The sequence below is a fragment of the Diachasma alloeum genome, unplaced genomic scaffold (genome assembly GCF_001412515.2).
Source record: "Diachasma alloeum isolate Michigan unplaced genomic scaffold, Dall2.0 Dall_scaffold_00199, whole genome shotgun sequence".
Lineage (NCBI taxonomy): Eukaryota > Metazoa > Arthropoda > Insecta > Hymenoptera > Braconidae > Diachasma > Diachasma alloeum.
Window position 1 is genome coordinate 1,184,408 of NW_021680364.1, and position 26,033 is coordinate 1,210,440.

General features: G+C 35.0%; 1 protein-coding gene across 4 annotated transcripts in view; it reads right to left on the bottom strand.

Moving 5' to 3' along the window:
- Positions 1 to 748: 748 nt before the first annotated feature.
- The window catches only part of LOC107035663 (homeobox protein extradenticle), a 52,241-nt gene continuing 26,956 nt past the window's right edge, over positions 749 to 26,033 (bottom strand). The window contains exons 3-8 of one of the 4 annotated variants that reach the window (XM_015253197.1): positions 19,607 to 19,860; positions 12,656 to 12,846; positions 12,432 to 12,567; positions 11,630 to 11,726; positions 10,074 to 10,261; positions 749 to 2,730 (exon numbers count right to left, since the gene is read on the bottom strand). In XM_015253197.1, the coding sequence (XP_015108683.1) occupies positions 2,716 to 2,730; positions 10,074 to 10,261; positions 11,630 to 11,726; positions 12,432 to 12,567; positions 12,656 to 12,846; positions 19,607 to 19,860 (881 nt within the window). In that variant the 3' untranslated portion in view covers positions 749 to 2,715. Of the gene's footprint in view, positions 2,731 to 4,006; positions 4,607 to 6,573; positions 7,482 to 10,073; positions 10,262 to 11,629; positions 11,727 to 12,431; positions 12,568 to 12,655; positions 12,847 to 19,606; positions 19,861 to 26,033 lie in introns of those variants that run through there. The other 3 variants (XM_015253196.1, XM_015253195.1, XM_015253199.1) reach the window with 3 other exon arrangements.

The following is a 26,033-nucleotide window of genomic DNA, read 5'->3' on the forward strand; positions in this document are numbered from 1 at the left end:
TTTTAAGAGAAACGTAAACATGCATTATTAAAAACTATGTATTTACGCAGTATCGGAGTACCTACCTTATACATAAATATTATGCATATATAAATAGCTAGTTCAATTTGCAAAATTAGTGTGTATTGTCGCTTCGATAATGAAAAAAAACAAATACCCAGTCATTACTCGCCAGAAATCCAAACAAATGAAAACCCGAGAACAAAACCAATTTCAAGTTCATTCTTTTTTTAAGGAAAATAAACAATAAATAATGTATTAAAATATTTAATATTCAAAAGTGTTTTGGAGTTTTATTTCACCATTTGATGGACTACATCCAATTATGCCAAGCAGACGGAATTTTTATGAGATATTTAGGTTTTTCACGATTTTTCTAATTACACTTTAATTTCAGTAATTAATTTTTATTAATGTTTAAATTTTTTTTATTGTTCTTCTATATTTTAAACAATAGAACTATTAATTTATTGATAGTGTGCTCACTCCCGATAGCAGAGAATCCTGAATTACCATCAGTCGATAACGCAAATGGGCGGCAATTTCAATAGACTCCAAATGCCGGAATAAAACAAGAAGACTCGAAAGCGATAAATTGAGTTTTCGTTACAGCGAGAGTTACTACCGAGCTATCAACCAGTGACAATTGAGTTTTTCCATCGAAGATTCAAGGCTAGACAGTTCTCAACTAATCTCTGCCCCACAAATTCCCCCCGTGACTCCCACAAATTCAATAAAACCCAAGTGATAATAATTTTAGAGCCTTTTATTGAGTTTATCATAATGCATTCAATCGATACAATGATATCTTGTGGTATACTGTCGTATCTCATGGGTCCAAACATCGTCAATTTCCCCGCCCAACGTTGCGCCGTTCATCGGAATTTCCAAAGAGCTTTGGAAATAAAATTGTGTCAAAAAATTATATTATTCCTCAACGGCCGAGTCCTAGCCATCTCTATATTTAAAAAATGTCCGTCCAACGTTGGCTGGCAAAATCGCCGACATCCCGCCCTCATTCACAAATTTCAATTAAAAAAACATATTCAAAAAATCGAAGAAACAGAACAATGTATTCAATCGGGGGATTTTTCCACGGGACGGAGACAAAAATGTGAAGAATGCAGGAAAAGGATTTTTTTAATTTCACTCATATCTCAAGTGTTTCATCTTTCACAGGAAGGAATGAAAAATATGAATATATTTTATACAGCGAATCCATAAATGTTAAATGTTAATTCTCTCCTTATGATCAATTCACATTTTTTTTTCATTTTTCTCATTATTTTTTTTTTGTATCTTCACTTACTAAAATGTTAGGTAGTGCCTAAGTCGATGCCACAAAGTTTGACGAATGCACGAGTGCATTATCACCCCGGGCATTAGTTTTTATCGTATACTAGCTGTGCCGAATGCACTTGTACTGGTCGCAAAAAACAACTTGAAATGAAAAATCATGAAAAAACAATTGAGAGGGTAAAAATTGGCCAAAGACAGTGGTAAACACGCAAAATTCCTGCAATTGTCGCCGCAATGACCTGCGCGTCTTTTCTCTCCCTCTCCTCGTCCCTCTCACTCTCGCCTACCCACGATCTTTTACAAATCAATACTACCTTTAGCCAATAGCTACACTCCTTTTGCGACATATTTATTAACAACAGTGTTAACCCACCTAATCGCGTTTCCCTCAAATGTTTTTTTTTTATCGTCTTCACCATTTTATACAACAGAAGAGGATTATCCTTTCCTCTTCCTCTGTTTTCGTCTAAACACTAGTTATGCATCGTTTATCATCGATCGGCGTAGGTTCACCTCGTCCTCATGTACCTCGTCAACTCGTTTAATCGATAAAATTAATAATATATCATATTCACTTGTCCAATCACTATAATTCTTTCTCCATGATTCAGTGATGATTTATCCAAAAAGACAGTAAAATAAGATAAAATTCCTCGCAGCAGTACAGATGACGTAATTGTAATAATACACTTGTAAAAATGTAGTAATCACGTTAATAATAATGGCAATAACTAATAAATCATTGTTATAATAGCAACGCCGTTCATAATGATGTCTTCAGCTGTTACAATTTGTCTAGAGACTAATCTTCATTTCTTCATTTATCATTTATATACTTCTATATGCTACAATATATAATAATTTTCATGTTGAAAAATCGTATACATCAGTGTTGTGTTGCAGGACCATTGCTTCGTTTCCCATCTTAATTTATCTTTTCTTATTCTTCTTAAATATATAATATATTTTCGTTCTCGTAAATTTTTTTCTTCGTTTAGTCATTCTTTTTTCTTTTTCACTGCTCTGCATCTCAGGGAGACTGCTAAATCTTTTGGGAAAGGCGGCATTGGATACAAGGAGTGCCGCAAAAATATATATCTTACTCTTTTTTTTTTTGACTGAAGAAACACTAGTTTCCATTTCTCAACTGTTTATCGTATCTTGATGGGGCTGATCTTCACTGTCGAATATATTCAATTTTAAAATGATAATATTGATGATAAGGAGACACTCCTTGTCCTCGGGAAACAGAATATCTTAATATTATTAATTTTAATATCGATCTTATTTCGTATTGCTCGCCTTTAGGGGGGGAGCATTGGATCACAGATTGTATGGTGATCGAATCTTATTTATCATTTGCATTTTACTTTTAAAGGATTTGTTTTAAAATGTTTCCAGTATCTTCTAAGGATTTCAAGGCGACAGCTCCTGAAAGCAGACATTGGCCACATGTAGGCACGCCAGGCGTATAACAAATCGCCGAACATCTCACATTTTTCAATTCTAATCATCCGTTTTTTTAATAGATTATTTCTCCCTCAGTTTGATTATTCATAGGTATATACACACAGTACATGTACAATGGAAATATCTGAATTTACACAGTTACGTGGATTATCTATGTACGATCAAACGTGAAATGAAATATTGAAAGTGGAAGAACGAAAAATTGGAGAGAAAAAAATTACGAGATCAAATGTCGGATTTGTCTGGGGGGAAACGGTGATGGTAAATAAATTGAATTGTGACACGTGCTATGAAAATCATTGGCTTTACGAAGTATGATTACAACATGCATGTACAATTTTCCAACATAAGAGACATTGCAAATAAGTTTGATTGGTCGTAAATGAAAAACATTAAACTTAATGTGTCAAGAACGGCGCAACCAGTATGACAAGAAGCTTAACTTAAACGTTTTAAAAAAAAAAATCTGTACGTGAACCATGGGAAGCATATTCAGTAGCTAGGCGTATGAGTAATAAAAATAATGTTTAAACAAAATGATGGATAATCGTGTGGATTCGAGAGAAACGAGAGTAAACGCATGGCAACAGACAGGTGAGCATGAAGATTCAATCGAAATGTACAAGTTCATTTTGTATTGATTGATTTTTGTTGTTTCGTCGTATACAAAGTGTTTTTTATCCTCTGTATTGTCCTCTCATTCTGAAGAAACAGATACATCACGTGTACGGGTGGCAGTTGTGACGAGAAAGTTTCAATAGGGAACTTGCATTAATTTTTTTTCCTTTTTTAATTTCAAGTTTCAGCCTTGAATGGTTAATTTTTCATTTATAAACGTCAAAAATATTGCTGGTTAATTGATAATTGATTGGCGATGGTTAAATATTTCAAACGCTTTGAACTCGTTGATGACGTCACAAGGGCGGACGCACGCTGGACCAATCGCGGCGTGACTCGAGTCAACTAACCCATCCTCACGTGCGCGTTATCCAATGGATGACGGCGACTCCTCTCTCCCCGCACATTCGACCAATGGAGCGTTAGCTAGCATTACTCATGCCACTTTATGACGTCATGATCGGAATAATAGATTTCGACAGCGTTTGATTTTCAATTAATTATTATAAAATATCAGTAGCGAATTAAAGTAAAACGGTTTAAGTCAATTTAGCCCGAGTTTTCGAGGAATATCTTCGAATCTAAGGGAGCTAGCGAAATTGTCATAATAACCTTTTTTGTAGAGCGAGTTAAGAGCTACAAAAAAGGTCATGACAATAATTTGGCTATCTCCCTTAGATTTCGAGATAATCATCGAAAACTGGCCAGTGAACAATCGGTGAACAGGGAAATTCGGGAAAACAACTTCATACAAGTTTCCTATTTTCAATCGTCACAAAATATCAGCTGTGTTTCCAACTAATGTGATAAGAGTACGCGGAGTTGTGTACGTGCTCTTGTGTTGAACTTCTGGCTCGTGTTAGTTATCTCTCTTGTATTCGAAAATGTACGATCGAGTGCGTTCATCACTTCCAAGTGTTTTATATCCTCATGTGTTCGTTTATCTGTCTCTCGTCCTAGCGAGTACCTCCTTTCGTCCCTCACACCTCGCTCTTCCTGCTCTATTTAATATCCCTTCGTTTGCATTTTACTTTGTTTTTCATTTTATGGTTTTTCTTTGCTTTTTTGCTCTTTTATTCTCTCGGTAATTTGTTTAATTTCCCTCCTAAACCCGTGGTCGTTTTTCATCCCGGTCTGAATCGGAATCCGCTGAATCGTGGAGAGGCGGAAACTCTGGTACGGCATCGCGCTGCTGCATCCATCCAGCCCCCATCTTGCCCTGCGTGTAATTATTTCATTTTTTTTTCTATCTGACTATTTTTCGTTTTAATCCGAAAAGGTTTTGGAAAATTCTGGAGTAAAGTGGAGAAACGAAATGAGCCACCAATTTTTGGGAGAACTCCAAGAATTGATAGGGTGAAGTTGACTTATTTCATTTCATCTCTTGCATTTTTGATGAGCGATTCGAAATTTTAGAGAAGCAGAAGACAAATTTCAAATTTTCATCAAAAACTCAACTTTTCAAGAGAATTCAAATTTAGACCTAATTCACTGTCTAATCAATGAAAGATTTTTGCCCCAATTGCCAAAAGAACAAAAACAATGATGAAGTGTGATATGAAATGATAAAAAAACATTCGCATGACAAACACCCAGAGCCTTCGACGCATCGAAGAAACATCCCAATCTGCACTGAGAGGGAAAATTAGTTCTGCCGATAAATTATATTCCCTTGAAGAGATCTTTTGTCGTGGTGAATCGATTTACTTGTGGGCAAAACAGAAAATTTCCACCAAAACATGATTATTTTCGTAGTAGTAATTGTTATCGTGAGACATATGTCTTTCAGGTAAATACATTCGTTCTACAGAGAATTATATAAGGCTCCGGTTTTATCAAGTAAATGTTATTGAGTAGTGTATATCTTTGTCCAATAAACACTTATAATTTCCATGGAACAAATGATAATTTCAAGAGGAAACTACAATTTTCTCGCCGATAACTGTGTTATTGGGAAAAATAAATAATTTCGAGGGGGCAATTTTTTTTTGGGAAAAAAATATTCTTTCCTCGTCAATGTATTCTTTCTATGGTATAAACCTGGGGGGTTCTCTCAGATCAAATTCGAATTCTTCTAGGGATATTTCTGATCATCACGAGAAAAATTTAATTTTTGTGAGATATTAAATTTCTTTCGATCGAGTTGATTAATTTCCCTCAAGTAAATCTGTTCCACTCCATCAAATATTCTCACGTCGAACATGTAGATTTTCGGCAGAGCTAATTTTTCTCTCAGTGTAACTCCAAATAGTGAGAAATGCCGTTTCCAACCGTTCGTAGAGGACAATGCACGCACATATCTGTGGTATGGTGTTCTGCACATGCACTCATGCCAAGAAAGTATCTCAATAAATTTGCCCCTCAACTTATAAGTGTTCATTAACACAGTGTAAATGCTTCCTCTGCGATCAGCAACAATTGCGCAGGAAAAAAAAATGAACAATTGAGTAACGAAAGCCAAAAGAGCGACGAGTGATTTGCATATGCACAGAGTACGCCAGAAAAATCTCACGATGTACTTGATATCTACCATTTCCAGATTTAATTTGGCGTGCTCTGGGTAGAGTTAAAACTATGTACAAAAAAAATTATCCACTGGGAAAGTTTGTGGTACTCGTTAGCCTAGGGCTCTACGCAGATTCTTAAATCATAATTCTCATTTTTTTTTCTATAAATATATTCCATATATCTCGAGTCTAGTCTAGCTCCAACTAGTCAATCAATTCTTATTGCACTTTTAATTGAGTTAGCACCCAATTTAAGGATATCCAAGTATTTTTTGATTCAACCATTTTCAATCATGAAATTTGGCAATTGAAGGGCGTGAGCAAAATTTGAAAAAAAAAATGATGATTATTCAGCATCACTTGAATGACATTTTGCACAGAATTATTATTTTTTTAACATTCGTGGTTTATAAATAAATAATTGAAGTGGTGAAACTTTTTGAAACTTCATTTTTATAAAAATGAAATCGATTTCTGGTTAAATTCTGAATATGAATAAATTTGTTACGATTCCAAAAAAATTATTTTTATGATGGAATTATCAGAAATTACAATTTTTAAATTATTTCGTCAATCTTCCTCCAAGTGTAAACTTTTAGATTTAAATTTAAATAATTAAATTATTAATTTAATTTTTTTTCAGACTTTTAAAATGCTTTCCAACGGTCCAAATAAATAATAAAAATTGAGAAGATTGACCACAACAATATCAAGAGGCGACAAATAAATTTTTTTTTTTCTATTTCGATTTATCAATTTTTATCGACAAAATAGTGATTAGTCTTTCTGGATCTCAAATAAAATAATACTCACTATTTAACATCATAATTTCACTCTTTAAAAGTCCACGAAATAATTTTTCATGTTGAAACGAAAAATTTAATTTCATTCAATTTCAATTCCATTAAATGCGATAGTTTCTAAAAAATTCTATCAATCATTTCCGTTCAACCAGGATTTTATCCAACTCTACTTCATATTCATTTCACACTCACACCCCGAAGCGAAGGGAGTCGTCTACAATTAAATACTGAAAACACGATCAAAGGAGCACTAAAATGAAGGAATGGCTGCAAAACTCATTCTATCCCGAAATGAATAAAAAAAATAGTACGAGTGTTTAAACCAATATTAAGATTAAAATTCAGACCTGCAAAATTTAACTAATAAAATCATTTTAAACTACCCGAAAGACAGAGTCAAATGGGGCTCAAACGAAAGCCCCCATATTCCAAACCAAAAATGTAAAAGCATTTCACTAGAGAAAAAATTACCTAAAGTACTTGGATATCCTTACCGACGAACTCACCAATAAAAACTATTGAAATCATTCATCACCTCGTTCTTCCACAACTCTAAACGATCCAATTGGATCGATAAACCCGATGATCAATATCAAACGTTATATTGCACTCTAATTCAACGTAAACCTCTCAACGCAGTACGAGATCCTTTCAATCGAAGAGAAAAAAAATCTAATTTCCCATTTTCCAACTCTACAAAGTCGACAGTGCTTGTTGCAACGGAGAGACTCCATTCGTCCTGTCCCGATGATTATTATTGGAACATAAAAGCCTCGTCGCGTCACTGTAAAACAACACGATAACCGAAACAATAAATAAAAAAAAGTAACATTCGATTGTTTATGTCCATTCGTTCGTTAGCTCTTAATCCCCTCCTCATTCCTGTTAAACTTGCACTCAACTATTTTTCAAAACTCATTTGCGTCTCTCTTCTATCCTTTGTTACGTTGGGGGGGAGGGGGGTAATGAAAAAAAAAAACGTACTACGGTGGACTAATTATTAAAGGCCAGACTGTGCGAACTGTGCTTGTGACAATGTACCACGTTAATTCCCTAGGAGAAATAATAATTCGTTGCCATCCCCCATAAAACAAATAACCCCGCGAATGCAGACTACTTTCTATTATTTTTTTTTAACAAAGAAAAGGGTGAAAAGGTACAGTACAGAGGAGTATGCAAATGAACTAAAATAAAGTTGACCAGAATGTAAACCCAAAATGTGAAAACCCAACAATTTTTATCTTCAAAACATTTCCCCTCGTCCAAAACTTCACCCAAACGTTTGAGTAATCATGATAATCAACAATCTCCGTTGCAACAAACACAGTTCAGAGGGTTAAATGCAATAAACCCACCTCTCCAACAAATTAAAAACGCGTTAGATCGCCCTGTAATAAATTCCTCCAAACGTCACTAAAGTTAATCATCAAAAGCAATTGTTAATGTCGCCTTAAATAAATGTAAGTTATTTCGCAGGCCATCCAGTGAATTAAATCAGCTGAATTACGTAGTGCAGTCTCATTTGCATGAGGCTCAAATAAAATCCCAAAGAATGAGAATGAAGGATGAAATAAAAAAAAAAACAACTAAAGAGAAGGAAAAAAAAAACGTTTCATTTCCGTGAGTTCGTTTGCCACGAAATGGTTAAATAGTGGAGTGTATTTCCGTACGTTGATTAAACCGGAAAGAGTTAAAGGGAGCAAAGCCAAGAGCCTCGTTAAAGACGACAAGCTTTTCGGTTGTGTCTCGTCGCGAGTGCCTTTTTCAGACGGTGAATCCATCGATACCAGTGGAAAATTGAGGGGATGAGGGGATTTTGATACCTGGCTAAAAAGTGACTTTGCAACTTCAATGCATACTAAGCGACTTGGTTGTACAGCAGCTATACAGCATGACTGTTGTTCTCTTTCTCTCTCTCTCTCTCTCTCGACATTTTTAAGCCCCCTCTACTCCGGGGTATTTCTTTCAGGTCCCTCTCTAAGCTCATCTTTATGGTCTACCCCCTTTACCCCCTCTGGCAGCCGAGAAACAACACAACTTCGGGAGAATGGGGAGGGTTTTGGTATTATTCAGCGAGGCACTACTGTCACGTTGTGCTTTCATACGTTGTACAAGAGAGGAATAAAGACAGATACAGGTACACACGGTTAATCCCACCAAAGTTCTGGGGATCTACGAGTTTGCTGGAGGGATGGAGAAGAGGTGGGATGATAATGCACATGCGTCTAGTGGAAATAAGAGTTACGTAGCTCGAATATTGCGGTGAGAAGATACGGGCTTTTCGAGAATTTTTGGGAACATTGCTGAACTTTTTCGGTGATGTCTCATTTTTTTTTTGGGGGGGTTATTAAATATCGGGGGGAGTTTATGCGCAGGAGTTTTGCAAGCCGACGTTCTCGAAGGCTACATGTGGAGTATTGGGTTTTCTGTATGGAAATGAATCGATAGGGAAGAAGAATAAGTAATGGGAGGTTTAGTAGAATGAAAAATTAGCGAATTGGCAGCAGTTGACTGAATGGAAATTGACAGTCGTAAAAGTGATGAATTTCAATTATTTTGCGATCAATTCAGCCTCATGAATCGGAATCAAATGGAATTTTATGGTTTTTGTAGTAAAAAAATGTAAAAACCGAATTATTTGAGCTGTTTCGATGCAATAAATATCATGTTATTGAACATTACAGAGATGAAGAGACTAATTAAGAATTTCACTGACTTTTATATGAAAAAATGACTCAATAGAAAATGTTTCAAATAACAAAATTCATATTGAATTAACAATTGATGGATGACAACTATTTCGCGTTCAATTGGGCTTCATGTACGCGATATCATAAGTAGAATTTTTTTTGCAGTTAAAAAGATTCAAAATCCCATTTATGTTTAGAATTTTTCCCAATGCAATTTCAAATACTGATGTTGTCAAATATCAGAAATACTTTTTGCATAAAATTTTGTTGAACCCAAATTGGTTTTATTCGATTCAGATGTATTCTTACTAAAATAAACAATGATTTATTGTGATAAATGCACTAATTAAAAATTCTGAGTATGATTTAGAAGTGTATTGGCTTGTTCATATGAAAATGACTCAATAAAAAATGTTCCAACAAACAAAATGAAGTTAAAAATTCCCAAAATTGATGAAATTCAATTTTTTCACGATCAACTCATCTACAAACACCTGATTAAATCCCAGTTTTCTCCCTTTTCCACTAAAAAAAGCTCCAAAATTCAATTCCGACACTTGAACATTCTCAAACAGCCGCATTCTCACGCATATCCAGAGCTACGTAATGGTAAAACCCCAAGCATTTCGCAAATGTAATGAACAATGATTGAAAATGTAATAAATCCATCACAAATTGACAATTACCTGATGCATCGGGTCGTAACCCATTGAGCCGTCGTTGTAGGGTTGCGAGCCATAATCACTTCCATTAATTCCCATACCGTATCCAGCCATGTCCTGTGGACCACCTGGTGGTGCTGGTGACATCATCGGCGTTGGTGTGCCCTGGCTAGCACCGCCCATACTGTACGGCGATGCTCCTGCAAAAGCTGCTGTAGAAACCATCGCGGTGCTTACATAGATCGAGGGGTAGCTAACTATTTTTCTTCTACATAAAAAAATGTCTCTTCCTTTCATCTGTGAATTCTTCGTTTGTGCCCTTTCGTTGTGCCATTTTTTCCGTTAGATTCGATATTTTTTGATTCAATTCATTGTTTGTAATCATTATAAATTATCAGCTGATAAATTTTCATGTTGCAATTGATGATTTGATCGTGTTCTAATTTCTGTATGCTCACTGAATAAGATTTTAATCATTATTGCAGTTCAATTCCGTCTAGAACACACTTTAGAGTGAAAATTTCTGGAGAAATGCGTGCCCACATTGTTATCAATTTTTGATTAATTCACACGGTAATTCAATTAATCTGCTGTTCATCTCATTAATATAATTTCCTGCTTAGAATATTGTTATTTCGTGTTTTCAGCAGGAAATTAAAAATCAATTGCCTTCAGATTCTCATATCCTTAATGTTAAAAGTGTAAGATAATCTCATAATTCTAGCTGTTAATTATAATCAACTTTGTTCGAGAAATATCTTAGCGAACGCAATATTAAAAAAGTCGAATTATTCTATTTTCCTCTGACCTAAATGATTTGGACAATTATGATTCGTTTATTCGTGTTTCATAGAATGGTATTTAATTATCTTTTGGTCCGTGCTGTCAATGCTTTTTCCTGACAGAAAAAAAAACGAAATTTGAAAATTGAAATGTGAATTTAATTCACACCGAATTCAAGACCATATTTACCTGAATTTGCCTAATTTCCGTTAATTTCTACGGAATAATTGAACTGAAATTTACAATTCCCATTGATTTTTGAATTTTCAATGATGAAATTCCTTAAAATTTCAGTGAAACTATAAAAATTTTGAGAATTAACCCTAAACTAATCGACTCTAATCGCTAATATTTCAACATTAATTATCATAATAAAAAATTAAAATTTCCAGTGACAAAATTATCTGAGTTCTCCCCAATTTTTCATTTTTACTTTCTCCATCTGAAGAACAGCTCATTAGATTTATCGGCAGGAGAGGAGAAACAAAGAATAGGTAAGTGAATGAGCTGTAACTCACTTGCCAAATGATTTACGATAATGAGAGTCACGCTACCACGGTACTACACAGAAGAATTTTCCCATTTTTTTTTTCAAACGAAAGAACGAAGGATTCACAAAATGAAAATGAAAGAAGTAAAAAAAAAGTTTGCAAAAGGAACAAACATAAAAATTCATGTTTTCGTAAGATAATAAATTCTCTACCCCTGAGAATACTATTTTTGTTGGTGTAATTCGTATAATCTATGTGGATAGGGATTTTTTTTTCATCCACTTGATTCTACTTTTCACAACTTACCGGCAGCCTTTTTAGCCGCGTATAAATTCGCCTCTTCCTGCGCTTTGCCGATGTTTTTCTTGTAACGTATCCTCTTGTTACCGAACCAATTGGATACCTGGGGAGAGAAAATTTATTATTGTATTGATATTTACGCGGGATTTACTCGTGTCCTCTAACGAAAACTAAATATAGAGTATTTTATTGTGACATTGAAATGTTTTGCGTTGTGTTTTACTTCGAAATGGGAATATTTGGACAATTTTACTTTATAGTTTAATTTTTTTGAGGGAGAATGGGAGGAATGAATTTTTAACGTTTCTCTCAAAATGTCGAGCGACTATTTTAGGGGAGGTTGGGGCAAAGTGGACACTTGCCTTCTTTTATTTTTATAACTCAGAAACGCATGTATCAATCGAGTCTCATGACTTCTATGAAATAAAAATTATTCCATTCAAGTGACATTTCAACATTTCATTAATATTTCAAGAAAGAGTCTCAAGTATTCATTTTATTCCACTTGACCCTATTTTGATGGAATTCTCTGAAGTCTTTTATCAGAAAATAATAATTGAAATATTAAAAAACAATATACTTTACAGTTTTAATTTTTTTGGGTACGAATGAAAGAAAATAGCATTATTATTTGAAAAACTGACAGATTAGAATTGTTTTGACTTTATTTATTTCTAAATGAAGAATGAACCTGAATATTTCTGTAAGAGTTCAACAAATTTTTCATCAAGTTTTATAAATGACAAATAAATGGTCTCTTGCAAAATTATTACTACAACAATTCAGTTGAAATTATTAATTAATTTACCTGACTGACGGTGATGCCGCACTTCCTCGCAAGCTCCTCTTTCGCCTCTTCGCTCGGATAGGGATTGCTTAGGTGTGAATAAAAGTACTCGTTGAGTATCTCGGAAGCCTGTTTGCTGAAATTCCTTCGTTTACGTCTACAAAGAGAAACCAACAAAATTAAAGTGGCCCGAAATGACGGCAAAATCGGTGAAATTCGGGTTCTTGTGGAGCATAAAAACGAACCTGGCATCGAGGAATCGACTCCTGAGAATCATAACTGCCTCGCAAGTCGACTGTTTGAGCTGCATCTGAATGCTGGAGAATTTTTTGTGAATAATCTGCACCATCCTCTCGATTTCCTTCGGGGTAATTGGCCTTGTGCGACTCTGTTCTCTCAGGAGATTCATAACATGCGTTGTGAATTCATTGCATGCCTGTAAACGGACATGATCGTGTTGCAAATCTTATCCATCATAATTCTACATTGTCAGTATCAATTTGTTAGGAAATAAAATTTTTCTAAATCGAAAAATCCCAGCTAAAAGTGCAATCCCGATTTGAAGCTTGAAACTAAAGCCGAAAGCTTAAAATTAAAATTAAATTATTAACATTATTGTTTAGGCCCTCCATCTGCACTAAAAAAAAATCTATTACTAACTTGAAAAAAATTATGCCCCTCAGGAACTCAACCCAAAAATTTCCGCTACAACAACCCAAAAAATCCAAAAATTCCTGCTAAAAGTTCAATCTCGATTTGAAACTTAACAGTAAGCTTTATTTGAAGTTTAAAATTAAACCTAAAAAATTTAAAATTAAAATTGAATACTCAAAAATCGTTTTGTTTAGTGCCCCCGTCTCTAAAAAAAATATTTTTCACTCAAAAAATCTATGCCTCATAAAAATTTCTCAAAAAATTCTCTTCCAACAACCCAAAAAACCCAAAAATCCCAGCTAAAAGTTCCATCTCGATTTGAACCTTAAAATTAGGCTTCATTGAAGCTTAAAATTTCATCTAAAAAATTTGAAATTAAAATTAAATACTCAAAAATCATTTAGTTTGGTTCCCCCTGTCCTAAATCTATTTTCCACTCAAAAAACGTATGCCTCAAAAAATATCTCAAAAAATTCTCACCCAACACCCCAAAAAATCCAAAAATCCCAGCTAAAAGTTCAATTTCGATTTGCAGCTGAAAATTAAATCTAAAAAATTTAAAATTTAAATTAAATACTCAAAAATCATTTAGTTTCGTCCCCCCGTCTAAAATCTATTTTTCACTCCAAAACCGTATGCCTCAGAAAATATCTCAAAAAATTCTCTTCCAACAACCCAAAAAATCGAAAAATCCCAACTAAAGCTCCAGCCCTCCCCGAAAAAATGCATTATTCGCAACGGCTGTGGCTTCCAAGGGGAACAAGCTTGATACTCCAGCTGGATATCAGTATTCGAGACGACGTTGGGTAGCTTTTCCTCCGGGAAAGCGCGGATGAGGGGACGAGGATGGGGCGAGGGCCACACCGGGGGGCGTGGGGGGTGGATGGAAAAGCGGATGGCTTGCAATTTCGGAATGGATTCCACTCTTGCGTCCCCACTTCGTACTAGGCAAGAACCCTATACTCCACAAACCACCCCAGAGGGTGGATCAGGATCGCTCCCGTCTGCTGCCCCCGGGAATGGCCGTAGGGTGGTGAAAACGAGAAAAAGAGGGTGAGATTGGATGGAATATCCCCTGCATACCCCCCCCCGGTCCACCCTCGTTTCTCCATTCGGCTTTTCCTCATCTTCTCGGGTTTTTCTTTTTCATCAAAAATTGACTAGTCCAATGTCTTTAAGAATAATCGTCCTAGGGAATAAATTCGAGTGATGCATGGAAATTGGAATTTTCAGGTTTGATTATTTGAAACTGTGGAAACTGGGAAAATGGCAGATTGGCTGAGGAATGCAGACACATCTAAATATAGACGTACATACGGTGGATGGAATTTCCTCGCTGGCTTTGCACTACCCTGACGCAATATATCCTGAGTATTTGTGAATCCGATGAGTTTTCATAAACTCGGAAAATCAACTCAGAACATGATTATGGTAATGGGTGGTCGCTTGAAATTACATTCAACATTGCATTCACTTCGGTTTCGTCAAGGATTTTTAATTCTCACGCTCTGGTATTCTGGGAGCTTCAGAGAGGAGCCGATATTTGAACAAATACGGCAGGAATGGATTTCACTGAGTGAATGTCTTCTATTATTTGTTAAGATATACTAAAAAAATTTAATTAAGAGATTTTGACTGAAATTTGTGATACAGTTTTTGGAAATTTTCAGGACGGAAATCAAAATTTTATACAATAATCAATGAAAACTGTAAATTCACGTTCAATTATTTTATTATCTATAGAAATTGATAGAAATCTAATCGATTTTCCGAATTTTCATAAAAATCTCTTGAAATTCAACGTTGCATTCATTCTCGTTTCATTTCAATTAAAAAATTAATTGTCTATTATTCAATACTAAACAATTAATTTCACAGAATTTCAATACTAAACAATTAATTGAAAAATTAATTGTTTAGTAATGAAATTCTGGGAGTTTCTGGAGATGTTGGAGCTTCAGAAGTATATTTTATAGTCGATTTTAGATGACAAATATATCGGAAATGGACTTTACTGAGTAAATATCATCTATCATTTGTTCAGCAACGCTAAAAAATTTATAAATTAAGAAATTTTGACTAAAATTTCTGGTACAATTTTTGGAAATTTTAATCACATTTTAGTTCCACTGATATTTCAAAATGTTTCGTCATTGAAAAATCGAAATTTTATGAAAAAATAAAGAAACTATAAATTTTAATTCAATTATTATGTCGAAATTGACAGAAATCTTATCAATTTTCTGAATTTTCATTTTAAAAAATCTTAAAATGATATTCAACGTCGCATCCACTTAATTTCCTATAGAAATCAAGGATTTTTAATTCTCACGTTCTGGTATTGGAATTCAAGAAGTTGCTGGAGAGAGATCTCTCAACAAGAGCCAATATATAAAATTACATATAGGAACTGCGATCGAGATATCCTGGAGCTCTGAAAGTACATGGCTGAGGTTTCAAGAGGAAAATGAAGGGGAAAATCAAGCCCTGGATTTATCGAACATGTCATCTGACCCGTCCGACTATTGCCTCTCTCGTTTGACCCGGGTGAATGGGAAAAAAATGTTTTTTGTTATGTGGGAGACTTTGGAGGATTGGATGGGGGGACAATGGAGTAAGGTGGAGGTGAGATTAGACGAACCTGTCTTATCTTCCAGGAGAAATGTTTCATGTTTAGTTTCCCTCAGATGAGGTTTTGTCACTGACGTCGGAGGCAAATGGAATGTATGGAACTAATCTTCTGAAATTCAGGGATTTTTTTATTTTTGGTGAAGAGAATTTGAAAGCTGTAGAATCATTCGTGGGAATATCTGATTCTGAAATTTTGAATTTCGTTTTAATGGTTGCAATTTAAATTCTTGTTCATTATCGGACATGTGAGAAGTGAAAAATAATTATTTTGACACTGGATTTTGCTGGATGAATTAAAATTGTTGATGATCATTCTCATTGCAAAAAGCAATACAACTAATAAGAATCATATGTCCGAATTTGTCAGCTGTTCAATTTCCATATTACAATAAAGGATTTGCTCATGTTCTAATTCCTATGCTCACTGAAAAAGATTTAATCACAATTACAATTCAGTTCCCCCTGGAACACACTTTAGAGTGTGAATTTCTGGAATTCAATGTATGTCGATACTCTGGTAAAAGTGCGTGCCCACACTGTTATCAATTTTTAGTTAGTTCACACGGTAATTCAATTAATCTGTTGTTCATCTCATCAATATAATTCCGCGCTTAGAATATTGTCATCTCGTGTTTTCAGCACCAAATTAAAAATGAAAACTCCATTTGGAATATTGAGCCACAGCTTCTTTTTATTCATATCAGAAATATTGTATTTGGATATTAATGTTATTTGTTCAAAATGAAAAAATCGATCATCATTTTCACTATATTGCATTCAGATTCTCCTATCCTTAACGTCAAAAATGTGAGATAATCTCATAATTCTAGCTATTAATTCTAATCAACTTTGTTCGAAGAAAACCTTAGTCATCGCAATATGAAGAAAGTAGAATTATTCTATTCTCCTCTGACCTAAATGATTTGAACAATTATGATTCGTTTATTCATGTTTCATAGAATGGTATTCAATTCTATTTTGTTTGTTAGGCGGACTTCATAAAAATTCGACGCAAGACCATTGCACTCATGCAACCCGCCTTTCTCCATTCGTTCCAGATACTGCTCATGTTTTTTTTTAGAAAATAAATTGAAAATTAAATACAAAATGTCGTCATTCTGACTTGAGTTTTGGCTAAATGTCTTGGAATTGAATTGAGATGAAGAAATTTTCATTGAGACATTATCTGCAGTCGAATGGTCTCATCTCATTTCACCCCTTCCCACTAAATTCTATACAATTTCATGCATTCGTGTATCGCTCTCACCCCACAATTTCCTCAACTGCTCTCCCCCTACAATTTCTCAAGAAAAATCTATTCTTATACTCTGAACCCCGTGTTTCGTCAGTGGTTTAATATTTCAAGTAAATTTTTTTCTTGCAAATTTTAACTGCCAGACATTAGTGCATGTATATTCAAAGGGGTTACGTGGGCGTGTTTACGACTGGGAAAAACATGAATACCGCTGACACTCGGGTGAGATACGAGGGGGGTGTGTACCTTCCGTCACGCAGGACAGAAAAATATTTTCCGCCTCTTAAAAAAAGGAGAATGAAAAAAAAACAGTTTTGATGAACGAGGGGAGTAAAAATTGTTTGAGGACACCCGTTAGGTGACTCTTGGCCTCTGTGCAGCTGCAGTGCAGGTCGCACGCGAGCGGCACGGAGAGGTACGTCTTCGGGACACTGAGTTGATACTCAATTGTCTCTGAATGTCAGTAATTGGAGGGAATCATCAAGTTATATTCATTTTGATGAAGGCAGCCCGGAGAATTGAATGGATTCAACTGACATTTGATATCGAATTGAATGCTGATAGCCTTGAAATACAGCAAGCTTTCACACGATTTCCAGGCGAATGATGTTGAATTCAATTTAGGGGAAAAAATCATGAAGTTTTTGGTTTTACTGAAAATTCAATGAAGTTCTTAATTTCTGAGCAGCAAAAAGACGAGAGTTCTCTAATTTACGTGTGGATTCAGAAACAAATTATGCGCAATTTTTAATTAATTGAAAATTCAAGAATATATTTATGTGAGTTTCACAATTTTCACTGTTTTTTGCATAAAATTTTAAATATTCAATTAAGAAATTTCGTGAAATTTCAGTGGAACTATAATGCAATAAAAATTTCCAAGAAGTTTACCGGAAATTTCATGGACAGTTGACCAGTGCTTCTCCGGAGAACGACACTAAATTCGATTTAGGTGGAAAAAAATTATGGAATTTCAGATTTCATTAGAAATTCAATTTTAAAAAATAATTTGAGTAGCAGAAAGACTAGAATTTCCCAATCTATTTGGAATTTCAATCACAACATTAATATCCGGTACCAAATTACGCTGAATTTTTAATCCCCAAATATATTTATTTGAATTTTCACTAATTTCTGCAAATTTTTATGGAATGGTTGAACTGAAATTGACAGTTTTCACTGAAAATATTTAATTACGAAATTCCGTGAAATTTCAGTGGAATTATAATGCAATAAAAATTTCCAAGAAGTTTACCGGAAATTTCATGAACAGTTTGAGTAGTGATTCTCCGGAGAACGACAATAAATTCTATTTAGGTGGAAAAAAATTATGGAATTTCAGATTTCATTAGAAATTCAATTTAAAAAAATTATTTGAGTAGCAGAAAGACTGGGATTTCCCAATCTATTTGGAATTTCAATCACAACATTAATATCCAGTACCAAATTACGCTGAATTTTTAATCCCCAAATATATTTATTTGAATTTTCACTAATTTCTGCAAATTTTTATGGAATGGTTGAACTGAAATTGACAGTTTTCACTGAAAATATTTAATTACGAAATTCCGTGAAATTTCAGTGGAATTATAATGCAATAAAAATTTCCAAGAAGTTTACCGGAAATTTCATGAACAGTTTGAGTAGTGATTCTCCGGAGAACGACAATAAATTCTATTTAGGTGGAAAAAAATTATGGAATTTCAGATTTCATTAGAAATTCAATTTAAAAAAATTATTTGAGTAGCAGAAAGACTGGGATTTCCCAATCTATTTGGAATTTCAATCACAACATTAATATCCAGTACCAAATTACGCTGAATTTTTAATCCCCAAATATATTTATTTGAATTTTCACTAATTTCTGCAAATTTTTATGGAATGGTTGAACTGAAATTGACAGTTTTCACTGATTTTTCCATAAGATTTTGAATAATCAACCGAGGTTTAGCAAAATTATCTCGTCCGAAATGAAACCTTAGCTTCTATTTTCCGACAAGATTAAATTGTATAATATGACAGGTGCCCCCTCAAAAACGTCCTCCATCCGATCATAATACAATTCAACCTGATGGCTGATCCTTCCAAACAACAAAAAAAAAAGCCCAAGAGGAAAGAACAAATCAACCGAGGTTTAGCAAAATTATCTCGTTTGAAATGAAACCTTGGTTGCTTGGCTTGTCACGTGAAAAGATATCCCAGGTATGTATTATACGTCGAAGTGAGAGCCAGACGGCACGCGATACTCGTATCTCGTTGTTCCACGATGGCACGACACGCGAGATTTTACTTAGGCAAGCGCAAGCGCCGGTTCATTAGCACGCAAATCGTCGTTGCATTCTGTCTACCCTCTAACTAAAGCCCCCCCGCTCGCCGAAAATTACGTTTTCTTATCGCTGGAATTTGTTCATGGGAGCGAAGGGGAGACTCACCAGTGAGTTGAGAGCCTTTTAAATCCACAGGAATAAATTTCACGACTAAATAATCGCCCATTTAATTAACGAAAAGGAAAAATATGAGACGAGTGCCAAGAATTTTCTGTTTCCACTGACATTCCAAGCTGAGGGGCTTTGAATTGAATCAATTGGTGGCTTACGGATCCAGTGGCCAATGAATGGACCTTCATTCGATGAAAAATTCAGACGGTAAAGACTACCTGTTCGTATTTCTCGAGCTCCTGATGATAAATCTGTCGGATTTGAGCGAGCTTGGCACGATAATCCGAGTGCTCGATGGCATTGTCTGGCTGTCCTGGTGGTCCAGCAGCTGCTGCTGCCGAGGCAGAGGCTGCTGCACCAGCACCACCACCCTTCTCAGGCCCAGCTACACCCTCAGCCACTAGCATATTGTCTAGTCTCATCAGTTGGGGATCTGGGGGCTCGTCCTCCTGGGTATTCCTCAGCGAGAGAACTGCAAAGAAAGGGTTCATAAATTGATGAGAAATTCATTTTTTATTTCAAATTAATAATTTTTATTGATGAAATAGCGATTATTTATTCGTGTGGAGCTGAAATAAAATAATGTTTACTATTATGTATCATTATTTCATCTATTCAAACGGAAAACTTCATAAAATGAAAGTTTTAAACAAATTCTGTCAATAATTTCACATTTATATTCATTTTTTTTCTGGAAAGAAGCAAAGGGAGTCGTCTGGAATTAAATGATGAAAACGCGATCAAAAGAGCAATAAAATGAGAACTGCAGAGAAAGGGTTGATAAATTATGAGAAATTCATTTTATATTTCAAGTTAACAATTTTATCGACGAAATAGTGATTATTTATTCGTGTGGATCTGAAATAAAATATTGTTTACTATTTTATAACATTATTTCACTCATTGAATGTACATGAAATAATTTTTTTTATTCAAAGAAAAAACTTGATGAAATGAAACAGTTTCAAAAAAATTCTATCAATAATTTCACATTTATATTCATTTTTTTGGAAACACAAAACAAGGGAGTCGTCTCCGCCATCAAAAAATATATTTTAAAAATATATAATATAGGCCAATTCCATATATTTTTAATACATAAACATCTATTTAACATATATTATTTTTTAACATATACTTTATATGTTTTTTATATAAATTATTTTTCAAAACATAAATTTTTCCGTGTGGGCTACAACTAAATAATGAAAACTCAATCAAAGGAGCAATAAAATGAAGGAAAGGCTGCGCAACTCATTCTGTCCCGAAATGAATGGAAAAAACTAGTACGAGTATTTGATCCGAGCTTGAAGCTCAGATAAACGTCCAAATAAATGATAAAAATAGAGAAGATTCGCCAGAAAAATATCAAGAATCGACAGTCGTTTCACTTCCACGCCAGTCGCACGTTTGTCGAATCATAAAAGAATCAATTTCACTATCCATCGAGTATGCCCTATCCCTTTCCCCCCCGCAGTGTTTTCTCTCCGTCTTTTTTCTCATGTTCGAAATCGACATTCTATGGCGGTCTATTCCTCCTCTTAGCACTCATCTCTCTCCTCTCTTACTCTTTTTCAGGATCAGGGTTTTGCTGTACGCAGTGGTTTAGAGTCGGTGGGTTTTCTCTATGTGCGGTAACAGCGGTTTTATTGTACTTTTACGACGCGTGATGGAGCTGGACGAGCTATAAAAACGCTGGCTGCTGGAGTTCTACGGACCGCCGACGTCTTACCCGCATGGGCTATACACGTTGGCTTGAATATAGTGAGACAGGCTTCTTTCTTGATATTTCGTTGTATTTTCTCGGTGAACTCTGGGTGGATTGGATCGCACATTCAGTTCGACAATTTTAATATTGCGAGGATGAGTTGTTCTGGCGGCCAAACGTGCAATCACGTGTCTGAGATTAATTCCAATTGACTGAGACTTCCAATACATTTCTTGGAAATTTTTATATCAGTTGCACTGAAATTCCAAGGAATTTTTCATTGTCATTGAAAATTCAACATTTTTGGGAAAAATCTATGGAAATTGTCAATTTTAATTTAATTATTACCGAATATTCCTGTTTATTAAAATTGAAACTAGTTGAGAACTTCTCGTCTTTCTGTTTCTCAAAAATAGACAATTTCATTGAATTTTCAGTGAAATATAAAATTTAATAATTTTTCCCCTAAATTGAATGTCACTCTCCCAAAAATGACTGAACAGAAGAAAAATCTAGAAAGTTTCATTAATTTCGTTCCCACCATTCTCCCCTCATAAATAAGTAATGAAGATAGTGAAATCTTTTAAAAATATAATTGATTTTTTCCAAATTAATTCTCAAAAAGTTACATTTTTAAATCATTTAAGCACAAAAATCCCCAATGATGCACTCATGATAAATAATAAATAATAAACCAATCCGACCATGCCAATCAGACGAATAAAACTTTTCAATTCGAGTGTCAACGTAAAGAGACCATGTAATGAATTCGCTCGACTAATCCATTTATACGATGTGTAACAATTAAACCCGAGAAAAGGGGAAGAATTTCAAAAGTTTAAGAATGAGAATTATTCGAGTCTCTGGAGATGCCGAGAGTCGAGGGTGCTCTTTAAAACTGTGAACGGAAAAGAAATCCCCGACATTACGACCGAGAATTCCTCACCAACGATAACTTCCCGAGTTTTAATTAAAAAAAGTGATGAAAACTATCGACATTAAGGTATATCCCCAGAAAAAAACAGGATTTTCTTATCATTGCCCACATGTTTTTCATAGATTTTTATATTTCCCAGCTATTGAAAAAACCTGTCAGTGAATTTTTTATAAAATTAATTAATAAATTTATTTATTTATTTATTAATGAATTGTTAAGTATACAAAATTAATAAATTAATTGATTCATTAATTTTTAATTATTAAATTATTATTTCTTTTACATTAATAAATTAATTAAAAATTAATGAATTAATTAATTTATTAATTTCGTAACTTCGAAAAATGAAAAATTGAAAATAAATAATGAATGTCATTAATAAATTAATTAATTCATCAATAAATAAATTAATTAATTGATGAATTAATTAATTTATTAATTTTGTGTACTCCATTGTTTCTCCGATATTAAACTCTAAAAAATGGAAATTTCGTGAAATAATTTCTTATATGATTCAAAAAATTAACTAACAAATAATTTTTTATTTGATTAAAACAGTTATTGTTGCCTTCATCAAAAACATGTGAAGAAACCTGAATAATTTGTAAGAGCGCGATAAATCAAGTCATTTAGAATTTTTTCCGGAACTCCATAGGGACTAACTTTTGTGTGATATTGTCTTGGGATACACCTTAAGTTGTTTATGCGATTTCTGGTGTGAATAAAATGGCACTTATCTCCCCGGATAAATTGAATGGAATAACGAATACTGCTATTGAGACAATCAGGGGGGAGGACACTTAACGCCCAATAATCTAACTATCAGGCCACGAAGGGCGTAACTGTGCCGCAAAGAGGGCGACGGGGAGGGGAGGGGTTCGAGAGGGAACTATCACTTTATACACTGTCTTTCTCGGTACGTTATATCCACCCTGTATGCTTTTCCCACTGGAGGGGGCCCTTACAAGCGCGTAAACTCAGTTTTACTGGCAGTTAACATTTTACGACTCAAACGGTCTGCCACGGGCTCCCGTGCGCGCACCCCTGTCCAATGCAACTTCCCTTCCCCGGCTTCAGTTGTACTTTACACTACTCCGTGTTGATCTTCCATATGTCTGTTCTAGAGCACTTACGTATTGTAAGTGGGTGTATTATCGGGTGTTGATCGGAGTTGAAGGGGAGAAAACGAAGCGATATAAAAATGATCGTCAGCGTCAAAATTTTGTAATAAATAAATAATTGATTCGAATTGTTGATTCAGCCATCCACTCATATCCGTCAGAAACCATGATATTCGCCGAGAATAATTAATTTTTTTTCGTATAGATTTTCGTTGAAACAAGGGCCGTAAGACTTTTGGAAAATTCAATTTCCCAAGGTTTTCCTCTGAGACTTGACGAGGAATGCAATCGCATCCGGAGAAAGGAAAGGGAGGGAACACCAATAGTAGTATTGTAAGAATAAGAGAAATAAGGGAATGAGAGAATAGTGGGAAAGCCGGGGGAAAATGTTAAGGGTCTTCGCACCTCGAGAAAGCCCCCGCCCCGTTCATTTTTCCCCGTTCATTTTGGGATAAAATCCTTCGGGAATGAAGGAGAGAGGACTCTGGGATTCTCCGGGTCGCGTCAATCCCTCGGGGAGACGGGATATTGACACACGGCAATAATAATATCTATAGGCCCTGCTCCACTGATTCACGGAGAGGTTGTCTCATACGTTTTTTTTTCCTTTTATTTATTTTTTTTATGGATGATGGATTCAGGGGGTTTGGTGGTGGCGATAGGCTTTTAGATTCGAGAAACCTTTCTGGGACATTCTCGTGAATTATCTTCATTCGTAATTCAAGCCAATATGAATTTAGTAGCGAAGCGGTAAACCGGGTCAAGTCGGTTTTGACTTTTGGCCAGTTTTTTATGAATATCTCAGAATCTAAGAGAGATAGCAAAATTTTTCTCATAGCCCTTTTTATAACCCTCACTTGACTCTACAAAAAAGGTCATGACAAGAATTTTTCTATCTCTTTTAGATTCCGAGATAATCGTCAAAAACTGGCCAATAGTCAAAATCGACTTAAACCATTTTACCGCTTCGCTACTCAATTCATTTGTTGATGCAAGGAATTCATACGAATTCAATACGAATTCTTTGTTGACGATTCTTGGCCCTCAAAATTCCGCATTTCAGCCATCGTCCCACAAAAATCAACCCCCCATTAAATTCAAGAAATATTTCCGCCCGATACATTTAAATTCTCCGATATCCCAGCGCACTCCTCTCAATATCATAACCGACTTTCGTTAAAAAATTGCCAAGTTAATTCAGTGGAGCGAGTCAGAACTCCCGTGGGAGCACTCTCGTCGATTGGATATTGCGGAAGATGACAGAGACAGAACCGAAATAAAGCATGCGTACAGCCGACGCCGGTGAGCCCCCACGAGTGGAACAGGGACCAACTTTTTGACTCCTTTATATTCCCGATCCCCTCCCCTTCCCCCCTCCCTCCTCACGAGATACGTATCACCCCTGCTAGATGGAATGGAGAGGGGTTGGATAAAATTTTACTGCCGAGGAATCGCTCAATAATTGTTACTGCTCGCTTTGATCGCGTAAAACACGTCGTAAACGTCTCCGTAGGGCGGCCCTCGCTCTCTCGGCTCTCCCCCCCCCCTTCCAGAAGCTCCAGTGGAATATGGGGGGGGGCTCCTCTAACCTCAAACTGTCCATACAAAATTTGTTTGGGGAAACAAAGGGGAACGATCCGACAATTTATTCCGCCCGGAGAGAAATTTGCGGGTGGCTGCATCGATACAGCTGTAATTCTACGTGGATACGTCTATGGTCTTCCCTTTCCTTCACTGAACATCATAGTTTGTCATTGTATATTTTTATTATTTAAGTGTATGAGAACAAGTCGAGATTTCGCACCGTCTCGTCATGATAAGACGTTTTTTATAATCATGGTATGATTGAATTATTATATACAACCAAAATTCCTAAACAAAACAAACGTTAAATGTATTTCATTCATAATGAAATAATCAGATACAAACACCTTTGCGCATTTTAATACAGATCCACAAATTTTGTCTATTTCGTGTAGCAATAACCAAGTGTCGGTGTACATTGTTGGAAATGTTTTGAAATTTCATGGAAGATATTATAGTAAAGCTCGTGAGAGTGACATTGAATCGCATTTAGGGAAACAATGGTTATGAAATTTCAAGTTTCAAATAGAATTCACGGAAATTCATAAGTCATCAGTGGGAGTGAGATGGAAATTCCACAACTTGATTGAATGTTCAGTGGAACATGAATATTCAGAAATAAAATGACATGAATTTTCAATTTTTCCCTCAATTTTCCTGATTTGTCTGAATTTTCACAGAATAATTGAACTGAAAAATCAAGTGTTTTATTGATTTCCAGATCATTTGAACAGAAAATCAATGGAATATCTGATTTTTCAATGCCAAGATTTCCTGAAAGTTCTGTGGAACTTGAACACAAGAAAAATTTCCGGAATTATTGCGGACCAGCGCTGAGGATCTCTCAAAATTATAATTTATTGCTAAAAAATACTGGAGAATTTTCTCAAATTTTTTAGAGAAATCTAAACTTTTCTAGACAAATCTGGAATTTGCTGGAAAAATCCATAATTTTTTAGAATTAATCAATAATTGCAGAAAAATTCTAGGATTTCAAATTCTAGAAAAATCAATAATTTTCTAGAAAAATACAGAATTGCGATAGAATAGAATATGTAATGCTCTAGAATTCTGATAGATGGCGCCACTGCCGATAAGGAACCATAAGGACTTTTTCCCTAAATCCCCCTCTCCCCCATAATGAAAACAGACATATCCACGTCAAAAATAAAAAGAGGAAATTCCTCATAAACTCGTAAAAAATGGCGTTAAAGTACTTCAAACACTCTTGTTGACGCGGAAACGTTGAACAGATGAAATCAGTGATAACAATTCTAACCCCTGCCCCCCCCCCC